This window comes from Notechis scutatus, chromosome 4, assembly GCF_049901735.1.
Source record: "Notechis scutatus isolate UNSWTSFEM ecotype Mainland chromosome 4, rNotScu1.2, whole genome shotgun sequence".
NCBI classification, from domain to species: domain Eukaryota; kingdom Metazoa; phylum Chordata; class Lepidosauria; order Squamata; family Elapidae; genus Notechis; species Notechis scutatus.
This window is the reverse complement of record NC_142012.1, coordinates 91,082,411-91,097,097: the sequence shown is the minus strand read 5'-3', so window position 1 is coordinate 91,097,097 and position 14,687 is coordinate 91,082,411. Positions and strand designations below refer to the sequence as shown.

General features: G+C 41.7%; 1 protein-coding gene across 1 annotated transcript in view; it reads left to right on the top strand.

The window, feature by feature from the left end:
- SGPL1 (sphingosine-1-phosphate lyase 1) overlaps positions 1 to 14,687 on the top strand; it is a 52,576-nt gene that overhangs the window by 32,596 nt on the left and 5,293 nt on the right. The window contains exons 8-12 of the mRNA XM_026681248.2: positions 4,817 to 4,922; positions 5,114 to 5,212; positions 7,811 to 7,960; positions 9,316 to 9,554; positions 12,833 to 12,979. Coding sequence (XP_026537033.1) covers positions 4,817 to 4,922; positions 5,114 to 5,212; positions 7,811 to 7,960; positions 9,316 to 9,554; positions 12,833 to 12,979 — 741 coding nt within the window. The remainder of the gene's footprint in view (positions 1 to 4,816; positions 4,923 to 5,113; positions 5,213 to 7,810; positions 7,961 to 9,315; positions 9,555 to 12,832; positions 12,980 to 14,687) is intronic.

Below are 14,687 nucleotides of genomic sequence, written 5' to 3'. Positions count from 1 at the left end.
AGCCTACTTCCCATCCCTCACCTCTACCTCCGTCTGCTGCCATTGCCACCATGCGAAGACGAGCTGCTGACTCTCGGCTTTCCCGCAACACGTCCAGATCAGCTGCCTCCCCCCCGTCTGCCTCTGTCTGCTGCATGGACTCACCTCTTGTGCATGTGCTGGGGAGCCAAGCGCCCCGTCTGAGCTGATCACCCTGCAGTTGTGTTTCTTTGAAAATAAGCTCTATTTTGGAGGCTCCCGACAATATAACACCAGGTCTTATTTTCGGGGAAACACAGTAAATTATGAAGTTCTTTGGATCCAATGTCTTTTTTGGGAAAAAAAGAACAAATAGAATGAAGAATAGGAAGAAAAAGAATACAATAAGAAAAAGAAAATAACTTCCCCCATTGCTATAACAATTTAAATATCAAATTTTAATGTTGGAAAACCTAGTAAATTTACATTTCAATTAGCAAACTCTTGCTAGGAAATCCTGAATGAGAAAACTCTCGTTTTTGCTGCAGATGGGCAGGGTGAAATGTGCAGCGTTTTAGAATGCCAGAAAGCTGAGGATAACAGATAACAGATAATCAGAGTTGGAAGGGACCTTGTAGGTCATTTAGTCCAACCCCCCGCCCAAGCGGGAGACCCTACACCATTTCTGACAAATGCCAGTCCAATCTCTTCTTGAAAGTTTCAAGTGATGAAGCTCCCACAACTTCCGAGGGCAAGCTGTCCCATTGGTTGATGGTTCTCACTGTCAGAAAGTTTCTCCTTATTTCCAGGTTAAATCTCTCTTTGTTCAATTTCCATCCATTATTCCTTGTCTGGCCAATAGGAGCTTTAGAAAATAGCTTGACCCCTTCCTCCTCTCTGTGGCAGCCCCTCAAATATTGGAAGACCTCTATCATGTCTCCCCTGGTCCTTCTCTTCACTAGACTAGCCAGGCCCAGTTCCTGCAACTGTTCGTTGTATGTTTTAGCCTCCAGTCCCCTAATCATCCTGGTTGCTCTTCTCTGTACTTTTTCTAGAGTCTCAACATCTTTTTTATAATGTGGTGAAAAAAACTGCAGTACTCTAAGTGTGGTCTAAGGCTTTATAGAGTGGTATTGTACTTCCCTTGATCTTGATTGTATCCCTCTCTTAATACAATTTAGGATTGCATTAGCTTTTTTGGCTGCTGTTGCACACTGCTGGCTTTCATATTTAGCTGGTTGTCCACTAAGACTCCAAGATCCCTCTCACAGTTACTTCTATTGAGCCTGGTTTCACCCAGTCTATATGTGTACTTTTGTTTTTCTTGCCAAAGTGTAGGACTTTACTTTTCTCTACATTGAATTTCATTTTGTTATATATGGCCCAGTGTTCTAGTCTGTCAAGATCCATCTGGATTTTGAGCCTATCTTCTTGGGTGTTAGCTATTCCTGCCAGCTTAGCATCATCTGCAAATTTGGTAAATTCCCCTTCTATTCCCTCATCTAAGTCGTTAATGAAGATATTGAAGAGTACTGGGCACCCCACTGCTTACTTCCCTCCATGTAGACTTAGACCCATTAAGGACTACTCATTGAGTACGGTTTGCCAGCCAGTTGCGAGTCCATCTAATGGTGGTGCTATTTATTCCACTTTTTTCTAGCTTACGAAGAAGTAGGTTGTGGTCTACTTTGTCGAATGCCTTGCTGAAATCTAAATATATTATGTCCACAGTATTTTGCTGGTCTACTACTTTAGTCACTGTGTTGAAAAATGAAATAAGATTGGTTTGGCATGATCTGTTCTTAACAAACCCGTGCTGACTGCTAGTTATTACTTTACTTGTTTCTAGATGTTGGCAGATCTGTTTTTTTATTATCTTTTCCAGTATCTTCCCGGGTATTGATGTTAGGCTGATTGGTCTATAGTTTCCTGGGTCTGTTTTTTTTCCTTTTTTGAAGATGGAAACCATATCAGCTCTTTTCCAGTCCTCTGGTAGTTCCCCGGTGCTCCAGGATTTTTGAAAGATACGGTGCAGTGGTTCTGAGATGACCTCTGCCAGCTCCTTTAAAACTCTGGGATGTAATTCATCAGGCCCCGGTGATTTGTTTTTATCAAGATCAGACAGGTGTTCTCTTACTATTTTTTTTTTGCTTATTTTAACTTTTATTTCTGGTCTGTCTTTTACAGTTAAGTTTTTGGTGGGTTGAGCTATAGTTTCTTTTTGCGTGAAGACGGATGCAAAGAATGAATTAAGCAGTTCTGCTTTCTCTCTGTTGCTTGTTACTTCCTTGCCATCTTCTCTCTTTAGTGGACCGACTGTTTCCTTGATTTTTTTTTTCTTGTTATTTATGTGTTGGAAGAAACTTTGTTTTATTATCTTTGACTTTTGTTGCAAGTCTGCTCGTTCTGAGCCTTTGCTATCCTGACTTCGTCTTTGCAGATTCTGGCTATCTGCTGATATTCTGCCTTAGTTGTACATCCTTCTTTCCATTTTTTATACTTGTCCTTTTTTTCTTTCAATTTGCCAGAGAGATCTTTGTGCAGCCATGCTGGTTTCTTCTTGGATTTCTTGTTTTTCTTTCTCAGTGGTATTGTGCTGGTCTGGGCTTCTATGATCATACTTTTTAGAGTTTCCCAAGATTCTTGAGTTGTTTCCCCTTTAGGATTTTCATCCATGGAATCTTTCCCAAGTTCTCTCTGAGTTTATTGAAATCAGTTCTTTTAAAATCCAAGACTCTGGTGTCATTATGTTCTGTTGCTTGTGTTTGTGTTATGTTGAATTCTAGTATGACATGGTCACTCTCACCCAAGGTTCCTGCAGTTTCAACTCCCTCTATCACTTCTCTGTTTGTAAGAATTAAGTCCAGTATGGCTGTCCCTCTAGTTTCACCCTCTACCTTTTGGACAACAAAGTTGTCAGCTAGGTTGGTTAGGAACTTATTTGATTTCTCACTTGGTGCAGAATTAGTTTTCCAATTGATATCAGGACAATTGAAGTCTCCCATTACTATTGTTGTGTGTTTCCTGCATATGTTTGTAGTTGGCTGGCAAAAAGGACATCTATTTTTTTCTGCTTGATTGGGTGGCCTATAATATACACCTATGGCCATGTCATTCTTTTTTTCTTTTATATTGACCCATATGCATTCTAGGAGGTTTTCATCTTTGGTTTCATGCATTTCTGTAGCAATATAGTGGTCCTTTACATACAGTGCAACTCTACCTCCTCTTTTATGGGGTCTGTTATTTTTTGAATAGTTTGTATCCTTCTATCAATATGTTCCAGTCATGGGTTTCATCCTACCAAGTTTCGGTTATTCCAACTATATCATATTTACCTTCATGTATTCATAGTTCGAGTTCACCCTGTTTCTTCCCCAGACTTTGTGCATTTGTATATAGGCACCTGAGATCTTTATGTCTGACACTGTGTTTACTGTCTCCATAACCTGTGTTGTGCCTTCCTGTCCCTACTTTCTTGCCACCTGTTTGATTAATGAACTTGGTATGGCACTCACTATTAAATACAAGTTGGTATCAAGGTTGATAATCTTACCTGCACAAACATCTATTTTGCATGCACTGGTATCCTTATTAGTTTTAGGTTGCTAGGGACAGAAATGTTCTGAATCCATTAATTCTCTGTCCCCGCTGTTCAGTTTAAATGTTTATCCAGGAAATCTGTGAATTTAATGCCAAGTAACTCAGTCCCTTTCTTTGATGGGTGCAAACCATCTCTTTTGTACAGTTTTTCATTGGACCAGCTGCAGACATCATGATTAATAAAACCAAAGCCTTCCCTTTTACACCACTCCTTTAACCACACATTAAACTCTACATGCTGCCCTTTCCCTTTTTGTTCCTTGTATACTGGTAGAACCTCTGAAAAGATAAGCCTACAGCCCATATTACTAAGTTCATACCCCAAGCTCTGGAAGTCTTTCTGAACAGAAAGTACATCCTTCTGGGACATATCATTTGTACCAAGATGTATAATAGCATCAACATCACAGTCCTTGCTGGCATTCTTGACTATCTTAAGAATACTCTTCTTGTATCTGCTGGCAGTAGCACCTAGTTGACACCTGACCTCTTTCAAAACCTCAGTATCCTTTCCTAAATTTACATCCCTTAATTGAGTCCCCAACCAGAAGGTGGCTTCTCTTTTTGGATGCCTTGCTCTTCTTGTGTGACTGATGCGAAATACTTGATTCACACTTTCTCCTTTCCAAAGTAACTTCTTCTTCTAGGACCATGATCCCTGGCTTACTTGAGTTATCATTATCACGACTACCTTGACCTGTCACTTTAGTGTCCCTATTAAGGTCAGCAAGGGCACTGTATCTGTTATGCTGGGACACAGCAAAAGCTTTGCGTTTATGGTCCACAGCTTTCACCCTGCCAGATCCCACAGTTGTCCATACTGCCCTTTTCCTGTAGGATCTTTGTGGTAGTGGGGGCTGGTTGCACGGCAGCTCAATAGATGGCTGGATTGGGCACCTAATTTCTGCTTGGAGAGCACAGATTAGAGATTCTAGGTAGGTAATCTGTCCATCTATATAGTGGGCATTATTGTCCAATACAGACTGAGGGGATCGTATTGGGAAAAGTGTTGGTTCCATCAATAATATTATTAAAGATGTAGCTTAAAGATGGAGAAAGATGGAGCTGATCTTGCAGATTTAACTTAGGGTGTTTGGTCTGTGGGGGGTATGCCTTTTTATTTAGATTTTCCTCTTCCCCATTAGTCTCATTTCTACCAGTATTTTTGTCCAGAAAAGAAAGGAAAGGAGTTTGGTCTGGTGTGCTGCCAATTTTTCCTCAAATGTATTATTTTCGGTGTTGGTTTGTCTTTTAGGTTGGTGCCAGTAAGTGCCCATGCAGCATTTGACAAGGCTGCCCATTATTTCAGGATGAAGATTGTGCATATTCCATTGACTGAATTGATGCAGGTGGATGTGAAGGTACTCTCCTGGCATTTCCAGATGTTTCCAATACATTTTGAATTGAACAGATTGATGGAATCTTTGAGAGAGGCTGGTGGGTGGAAGGAAGTAAATTAATACAAGGAGTTCTTCAGATGGGTCACTTTTAATCCTTTGATTTGTACACAGGGTTTTATGGATTCCTAATGTCTTTGTTCTAATTTTTTTAGGCAATGAAGAAAGCCATTACCAAGAATACAGCCATGTTGGTCTGTTCGGCCCCACAATTTCCTCATGGAAGTATTGACCCCATTGAGGAAGTAGCGAAGGTAATATTTTTGCATTGATAACAAAGATGCTGCAATTCCGAGCACAATTTCTGTTGCTAAGCACGACAGTTGTTTACAGCCTTTTCTTTTGCCACAATTGTTAAGTAAATCACTATAATTGTTCAGTGAATTATGGAGCTGTTAGTCGAATCTGGCTTCCCCCACTGACTTTGCTTATCAAAACCAGTTGGGAAAGTTATAAATGGTAATGACACGATCCCAGGACAATAGCAACTGCACTTAGACTTATGTACCGCTTTACAGTGCTTTACAGCCCTCTCTAAGCAGTTTACAGAGTCAGCATATTGCCCTCAACAGTCTGGATCCTCATTTTATTGACCTCAGAAGGATGGAAGGCTGAGTCACCCTTGAGCCTGGTGAGATTTCAACTGCCAAATTTCAGGCAGCCAGCAGTCAGTGGAAGTAGCCTGCAGTACTGCATTCTAAGCACTGCGCCACTGCAGCTCATTTGCAACTGTCATAAATACATGCCACTTGCCAAGTGCCCGAATTTCGATCACATGGCCATGGGGATGCTGCAACAGTCCCCACTGTGAAAACTGGTCCTAACTCATTTTTCCAGTGCCATTGTAACTTCAGACAGTCACTAAACAAATGGCTGTGAGTTGAGAATTACTTGTAGGTATTTGAACTTACCTGCCAGGTATTTGGGCATCACTGTTTTGTGGCTTTTGTGCCCTGCTATGTTAATTTTGCTGTAGCTTGGGTTTTTACTGTTGATTTCCAAAAAATGTTCCCCAGTTATAGGGCAGCAACGAAATCACTGAAGGGATGCTCGTCTGTGCGGACTTAAAGAGATTAAGTACCAATTCTGGTTGTCATTGCATTACTGTAATTGTCTATGACCGTGATGGTGAACCTATGGCACGTGTGCCACAAGTGGCACGCAGAGCCATTTGTGCTGGCACGTGAGCTGCAGGCAAACTTACCTCACTGTGCATGGCCGTGCCTCACAGCTGATTTTTGTTTGGTTGGTTTGAGGCTTTTTTTCGGCCTCCCAGAGGCTTGGAAAAAGCCTCTGCAAGGCTCTCAGACCAAATTATAGGCCCGTTTCGTCACTTCCTGTAATACCGGAAGTGATGAAACGGGCCTATAATTCGGCCTGAGAAGCCTGGCAGAGGCTTTTCTCAAGCTTCTGGGAGGTTGAAAAGGCCTCAAACCAGCCGAAAAATCAGCTGTGAGATTGCGCGAGCATGCACAGGGGGCGTGGGGAGGGGTGGCACACATTGCATTCTGGGTGCTGGCGTGCTCACAATTTTTGGCACAGGAGCCCAAAAAGGTTAGCCACCACTGGTCTATGAGAATGCATGCTTTCTAAAAAGAAAGTTTGGATGTACACATTTGTGTGCCACATATCTTTTTTTTTTTTTTTTTGCTTTGTCATTTGGATTTATGATCTGTTAATGAAAGGGATCCCCATCAATTATTTGAGTTTGGATTCCAGACCTATCCAGGAATTGGGGATCAGACTGAATTTTAGAAGAAAGACCACAACTTATTCATAACTATATACACGTACAAAATTCAAGTTGGAATTTTTCCTAGTTCAGGACAGATTTTTTCCAAAGATCCATGGTAGCTACTCCCAGGGGTCTAGAGCAGCTCCATACTGCATCCTGTATGCCATATATTTGGTATGGTTAATTGGCTAATCAATATACTAGGATGCATTTCATATGGTGGATGTTGAGTTGAAGTAGCAAGTAATCCGGGTTTTGCCACTGAAAATAACCATGAAAAAATTAGGTATGAGAAAAGTGTTCTTTTTTTACTTTTCCCCAAATTTAAAGGAATGGTTTGTTAATGTAGATCTGCTGGTAAATGGCTTTATTCACACGAAAGAATATTTCACTTTAAAACTTGGGCATGGCTAGTCTAGTGAAGAGAAGGACCAGGGGAGAATGATACCAGTGTTCCAATATTTGAGGGGCTGCCACAGAGAGGAAGGGATCAAGCTAATTTCCAAAGTGCCTGTAGGCCAGACAAGGAATAATGGATGGAAACTGATCAAGGAGAGATTCAACCTAGAAATGAGGAGAAACTTTCTGACAGTGAGAGCAATCAACCAGTGGAACAGAAGTTGCCTTCGGAAGTTGTGGGAGCTTCATCACTGGAAGCCTTCAAGAAAAGACTGGACTGCCACCTGTCAGAAACAGTATAGGGTCTGCTTGGGTGGGTGGATGGGGGTTGGACTAAATGACCTACAAGGTCCCTTCCAACTTTGTTAATCTGTATCTGTATCACTTTGGTAATTAACAACAGGATGAGCCGTTAGCCACGGCCAAAAGTCCGAGCCCTTTAAGCTGATGGCATTGAATTGTTTTTTTTAAAGAGAGTACCTTAACTTCCCTAAATACAGGTAATCCTCTGACTTACTACCATTCATTTAGTGATCATTCAAAGTTACAGTGGCGTGAAAGAAGTGACCCATGACCCTTGTTCATTCTTATGAACCTTGCAGCATCCTCTTGGGACTCACTATGAGGAATGTGTCTATTAAGCTCCAAGCTCTACTAGTAGTTCACTTTGGCGACCTAAGAAGAAAATGACTTAAGTTCTTCTCCTGTCTTGATGCAGCTTGCCCTGAAATACGATATTCCCCTCCATGTGGATGCCTGCCTGGGAGGCTTTCTCATTGTCTTCATGGAGAAGGCTGGGTTTCCTTTACAGCAGTGTTTTGATTTCCGAGTGAAAGGGGTCACGAGCATTTCTGCAGATACGCATAAGGTGAGCCAAGGAAGATTTCTATGAGCTTCTGATGGGAGTTGCTTTGAAACTCTGCTACGCTGGATCAGGCATATTTCCTCTAAATTGTTTCCAGTTTAGATTTTTTTAAAATTAGATTCAATTGTTTTCAATTTCATTGTAGACATATTGTGCATTGACAATAAATGTTTGATTTGAAAACAGTATCATTAAAACATTTTATTTGTTTCTTCATTTGATTTATATAGGCATCCAATCTCACTTTTATGTGACTCTAGGCCAAGGGTCTTCAAATTGGGCAAGTTTTAAGACTTGTGGACTTCAACTCCCAGAAGTCCTGAGCTAACATGACTGGAGGAGGAATTCTGGGAGTTGAAGTCCACAAGTCTTCAAGCTGTCGAGTTTGAAGACCCCTGCTCTAGGCTGAATATCCATGGAGATTCTCAATCATCCGGGGCACGGTTGTCCCAAAGGTAAATTTTCCAAAGGCAACCGGACTTTCTTGTGAATGGTATGGTGGCCTAGAGGTGGAACTCTTGCCTTACAGTCAGGAGGCTGTGAGTTCAATCCTAGGTGGAGGCAGGTATTTCTCTCTCAGGGCACACTGAGAATGAATCTGCTGGACAAAAACTCTGCACTGGCGACAGAAAGGGCATCCGGCCAGTAAACACTCAGCTCCATTCAGTTGCCTAGATTCCACCCCGCAAGGGATTATGGGGTCATTAAAAGAGGATGAGGATGATGATGATGATGATGAACTAGACTTTCTTGTTTTTTTTTCTTCTTTGAAAATATTTGGTTTCCAATCCAAGAAGCTTCTTCAGTTAGAACTTTTAGTTAGAAATGAAGAAGCTTCTTGGATGAAAAATGAAAAGTTTTCAAACAAGCAAACGAAATAAATATCCAAGAAAGTGTAGTTGCCTTTTGGAAAAAAAAGCACCTTTGAGGCGACCCCAGGCAGCTTAAACAATAAAGTATATGAAATGCACAATAAAAATAAATAAATAAATATATTGTGGCAGTTTGTTTAAAATTGCAGCCCCACACCAATGAGAATGATTCCTGTTAAACATCAAATACTTGTTCGCTATTGAGAACATGTAGGATTCTCTACCTTTGGAGCAAGACACAATTTGTTCTCATGACTTTACTCATGAAATAACTGTATCCTGAATACCTCTTAATTAAAAAAAAAAAAAAGCAGCGGTAAAGCTTCACCCACAGGGATAACAGCGCATCTCTTATTTGATAAATCAGTAGAGAATGATTTAACTTAGCAAATCTTCTAATTCTTGTCAAAGGGTCTTGAACCTGTCAACGGTGATTTTGGTGGGGGGATTATTTTGCAACTTGAATATTGGCCCCTTTCTTTGCAGTACGGCTACGCTCCAAAGGGCTCCTCCGTGGTAATGTACAGCGATGTGAAATACCGGCATCACCAGTTCTTCATTGCTCCTGATTGGCAAGGAGGAGTTTACCCCTCGCCCACTATTGCTGGTTCCAGACCCGGATGCCTTATTGCAGCTTGCTGGGCGACAATGGTGCACTTAGGAGAACAAGGTTATGTGGAAGCCACCAGGAAGATCATCTCAACGACACGGTTCATCGTATCTGAGTGCGTATACGATTTCCATTTATTCTCCATATTTTATGCTTCCCTTCCATTTCCCTGGGTGCCTATTTCAGCACTCTTTGGCTGCTCTCCAGCGTGTACGCTTTGCAAGCGTCAAATAGGAGCATGTTCTTAGCTATCAGTGTGCTAAGATGATATGCATGAATAAAAATTATACAGGGAAAATGGTAACGTTAAACTACTGGATTTTGGGGGTGGGGGAAGATTAGTGAAAAATCAGTCCTTTGAAAAAAAAGAGTTGAGGGAATGGCAAATGCCAAAAAAATGTACAGGAGGGAACTCTACTGGGGGGGGGGGGAAGATCTGGGAAATCAGTCCTTTTTCTTTGAGCAGGGTAGGTAAAGGATGGGGGGGAAAAGGAGCAAATTGATGGGGAGGGGCTCTACCTGGCTCTCTGTTGATGGTTGGCAGAAAGAAGAGTAGATGACCGAAATAGTAGAAATTAGATATGTGCAATTCAGAAGACCTTCATGCTTCCTTCTTCCATCTCCTTTTTTCAAGACATCTTTCTTTAAAGAGGTTGAAGAAAGATTAGAAATTTTGGAAAAGGGAAAAAAAGGCATGGTATCATTCAGACAAAGGGGGAGAGGGGGGGGGAGAGGGGAGAGGAGGGGGCTCCATGAAATAATATTTTAATTAAACATGGAATTTCTTTTTCGCCAACTATCAACTAACTATGCCTGCTAAGGGGTTATATGGTACATTTGGACAGGACTGCGTGGCATGGTGGCTCAAGCGCTGCAAGGCAGCTGGGCTTGTGGCTCAGCTCTTAAGATGCTGAGCTTGTTGGCTGGAAAGCTGACAAACAGCCGAGGTTTGAGACCCAAGTGCTGCAAGACGAGTGAGCTCCCGTTCTCGCTCCAACCTAGCAATTCGAAAGCAGGCAAATGCGAGTATATAAATAGGTACCACTTTGGTGGGAAGGTAACAGCGTTCCATGACATCATGGACCATGGAAACATCTTTGAACCGTGCTGACTCAACGGCCTCGAAATGGAGATAACCATTGCCCTCTGTGGTTGGCAATGACTATAGGAGTAAAATCTTCAGGGACACCTTTACCTTTGACCTTTAACTACACACTCTGTGAGACTAATATTGTGGCATTCACTTTTGGTGACTACGCCGTTCTGTTGGGTGATCAGATAACTCTACCTTACCAGACAAGAGACAACATTTTTAGGGAAGGGTCACTGCCATCACCCTAGATTGGTTATCACTACAAATGTCACATAAAGCAATATTTGATGAATCTTTTAATAAACTTTCTACAGAGATTCATCTTCTGTTGGAAATAAAATGGCCCTCATCTATAGATGTCACTGTTAATTTAAAAAGTGCAAATATCTGTTGAGATTTCATCTGGGTGCATTTTTTTTTGAGATTTGATGGAGATCTGCAGCCTTCCAGATACTATTGAACGAACATTTCCAATTCCCAGCAGCCCCAGATAGCACAGCCAGTAAGGAAGGATGTTAGGTGTTTGTAGTTCAGGAAACATCTGAGTGTGTAGACAACTTTCAAGTTGTGTTTTAAATAAAAGAATGCATAACCCCTTGTGTTTCTTGGGATTCTAAGCATTTTGAGTTACAATTCAACCTTGCTGTTCCTCAAGGCTTATTTGGATAAGATGAAGAAATGCTGCTTTGTGATGCTTGTTGTTCTTTCTTTGTAGTAGACTCCAGAACACGTAGCTAGAGACCTGCTGCTTTGCAATAGGGGTGGGGACTCTTGAGTTCCATCTTTTTTTTTCTCCATGCTAGTTTAACATAGCTGGGTCAGGATCCAATTTGGGTGGGTCATGGGGATCAGAGGTTTTGTCTTCCGAACTTTCGGATTCGTGCTGGATCCCATCTTCAGAAAAACTTCTTCGTAGCAGAGTGTGTGCTTTTTGGCTGTTCTCTGTGGGTGGTATTTATGGTGCCTGTTGTGTGTGTCTTTTTAGATGTTGATTGGGGTGTTGATGGCTGGCTCTTAAGTCATTGGCTGTTGTTTGCTTGTGCTGCCAAGCCCTTGCCTCCTAAGTACTTGATAAGCTGGTGGTAAATCAGCACTCCTGTTGACTGAGGAGGGACCAGTTTCCCAGGCTTCAGTCACTTCCCTGGCTGTTTTTGTGCCTGCTCGTCCAACAATCTTGGTAGCTGCAAAATTGAGTGCATGTTCTTGTTTCATTGCAGTGTGAGACTACCAGTGGGTTTGGATCTCCTTGCCTGACCTCCTCGCTTGTGTTCTTGCAATCTGGTGGTTAGCTTCCTCCCTGTCTGTCCCACATAGTCACAGGAACAATCCATGCAGGGGATCTGGTAGATTACATTATATCTGGATCAACCATCCACATGCCGACTGCTCCCTTTTTTATGATATAATGAAAATAGGCTTAAAAAGCAGCTTTCCCCATACATGTTATGTTAGACCAAAAGAAAGGGGGAGAAAAAACTTCCAAAGCCATGCTGTACAATAAGAAATTTGTGACTTGGGGAAGACCATTAGCCTTGAATTAAATTACGAGATCGCATTCTTTGTTCAGATGAGGCCATTGCGCTTAACTGTGGCCTCTTGTTGCAAACTCTTCATTTAAAGTCGAGTTGTTTTATAAAGTAATATTTCATGTTCCTTTGGACGACGTTTTGTTCACTTGTTCTCTTCTGTGGATACATACACAGAACACAGGTCCAGATACATATTTTGTAAAGAAAGAAATACTACTAACAAAGCAACCAACCTACCGCCTCCCTCTCCCCCCCCTTAAGAATAACTGATTCCTGGGTCAAAAAAGGGACAGCAGCTAAAATTACAAATTGGACAGTGGCCTTTAAACATTACAGCATTGAATGTAACTAGAGCAGGGATCCCCAACCTTTTCGACGCCGCGGCCCGGTTCCGGCATCAGCTGGGCGCCGCAGCCCGGTACCGGGCGTCAACTGGCGCCGCCATCTTTTATGACGAAAGGCGCTTCCGGTGACGCCACCGGAAGCGCTGTTTAGTCAAAAAGATGGCGTCTCAGCGCTCGGTGAGCTTTTGGGTAGAAATGGCTTTCTACCCGGAAAAGCTCATCGAAGCGCGCCGCCATCTTTTATGAAGGCGCTCCGGTGAGCTTTCTACCCGGAAAAGCTCACCGGAAGCGCTTTTTACCAAAAAGATGGCGGCGCCAGCAACCAGCGGCCCGGTAAGGCTTGTTCCATGCGGACCGGCGGTTGGGGACCCCTGAACTAGAGGACCATAGATTAGATGGAACGTATTTTAACATGTTTCTCTTTAAGGTTGCAGAAGATTGACCACATCCGTATCCTTGGCAAACCAGAGGTTTCTGTCTTTGCTTTGATGTCTGATTCATTTGACATTTACCGATTGTCAAACCTGTTAATAGCCAGAGAATGGAATCTTAATATTTTACAGTTTCCTCGAAGGTGAGTTTCTGGTTTTTTTTTTTTCTCCACCGCTTTCACCCATAAGGAGGAGTTCCAAGACAAAACTCCCATGTTTTGTTGCATTTCAGTAGCTGGAATTCAAAGTTCACTTGTTTCTGATCTTGGGCTGATACACACCTGTCCAGCATGCATAGTTTCGAGAGCCTTATTCTTCCATGATTTTGTCTTAATTTGTTTTGCAATTAAGTTGGTGGGCTTTCACTGCATCTGGATGGAGCTTCCATAATTATTAGATAGGGAGGAAAAAGAAAGTATGCAGGATATATACCGAAATTTACCAATTTTTGAAAAATAATACATTCTCCCTTTAGCTTTAGCTATTTTTGTATGGTTTCTCATTCAGGATACCAATTTTGCTTCTGCAAAAAATACTTGGAAGTGATTGTGCTTATTCCAAGATATTTGGAATATGTTTTATATAAAATTTGGGATTCCACTCTTTGGGATTTGAGTCGAAGCCCAATTTCTTTTCTTTTTTTCTGAAATGCAAATTCAACTCTACTCAAAAGTATGATTTCAGACCCACAAGTACAAAGATCAAACCACTACATGTTTATTCCATATATGTGTAAGTTGCTAACTGATTGATACTTTCTTATTAGCACTAGAATATACAATTTCTTAAATTTTTCTACAAATGAGGGAATAGAAGGGGAACTCATCAAATTTGCAGATGACACCAAGGTGCAGGAATAGTCAACACCCGAGATGATAGGCTCAAGATCCAGATGAATCTCAACAGAGTTGAACACGGGACCCTATCTAACAAAATGACATTCAATGGTGAAAAAAGTAAAACTCTACATTTAGGCAAGAAAAACAAAATGCACAGATATAGTATATGGGTGGTACCTGGCTCAATAGTAGTAACTACGAGAAGGATCTTGGAGTCCTAGTAGACAGTCACTTAAAAATGAGCTAGCAGTTTTGCTGTAGCCAACCACCCAAAAAACTAATATAATCCTAGGCTTGTAAAAAAACCAATACAATCAAAAAATACACCAAAAAAACCCAATACAATCCTAGGGACAGAATCAAGATCATGTGACGTGTTAGTACTGCTTCATAAGGCCTTGGTAAGATGACACTTGGAGTACTGCATTCAGTTTTTGTCACCACAATAAAAAGTTGAGACTCTGGAAAGTGCAGAAAAGAGCAACAAAGATGATTAGGGGGCTGGAGGCTAAAAGAGATGAAGAACGGTTGCAGGAATATCAGGGTATATCTACTCTTGTGAAAAAAAGGACGAGAGGCAACATGAAAGCAGTGTTCCAATATTCGAGGGGCTGCCACAAAGAAGACAAGGTCAGCCTATTTTCTAAAGCATCAGAAGGCAAGACAAAAAGAAATGGATGGAAACTAATCAAGGAGAGAAGCAACCTAGTACTAAGGAGAACTTTCCTGATAGTGAGACCAATAAACCAGGAATGGCTTGTCTTCAGAAGGTGTGGGTGCTCCATCACTGGAGGCTTTTAAAAATAGACTGGAAACTACTTCTCTGAAATAGTATGGGGTCTCATGGCTGAACAGGAGGTTGGACTAGAACAGGGTTCTCCAACCTTGGCAACTTTATGACTTGTGGACTTCAACTCCCAGAATTCCTCAGCCAGCATTTGCTGGCTGAGGAATTCTGGGAGTTAAAAGTCCACAAGTCATAAAGTTGCCAAGGTTGGAGACCCCTGGACTA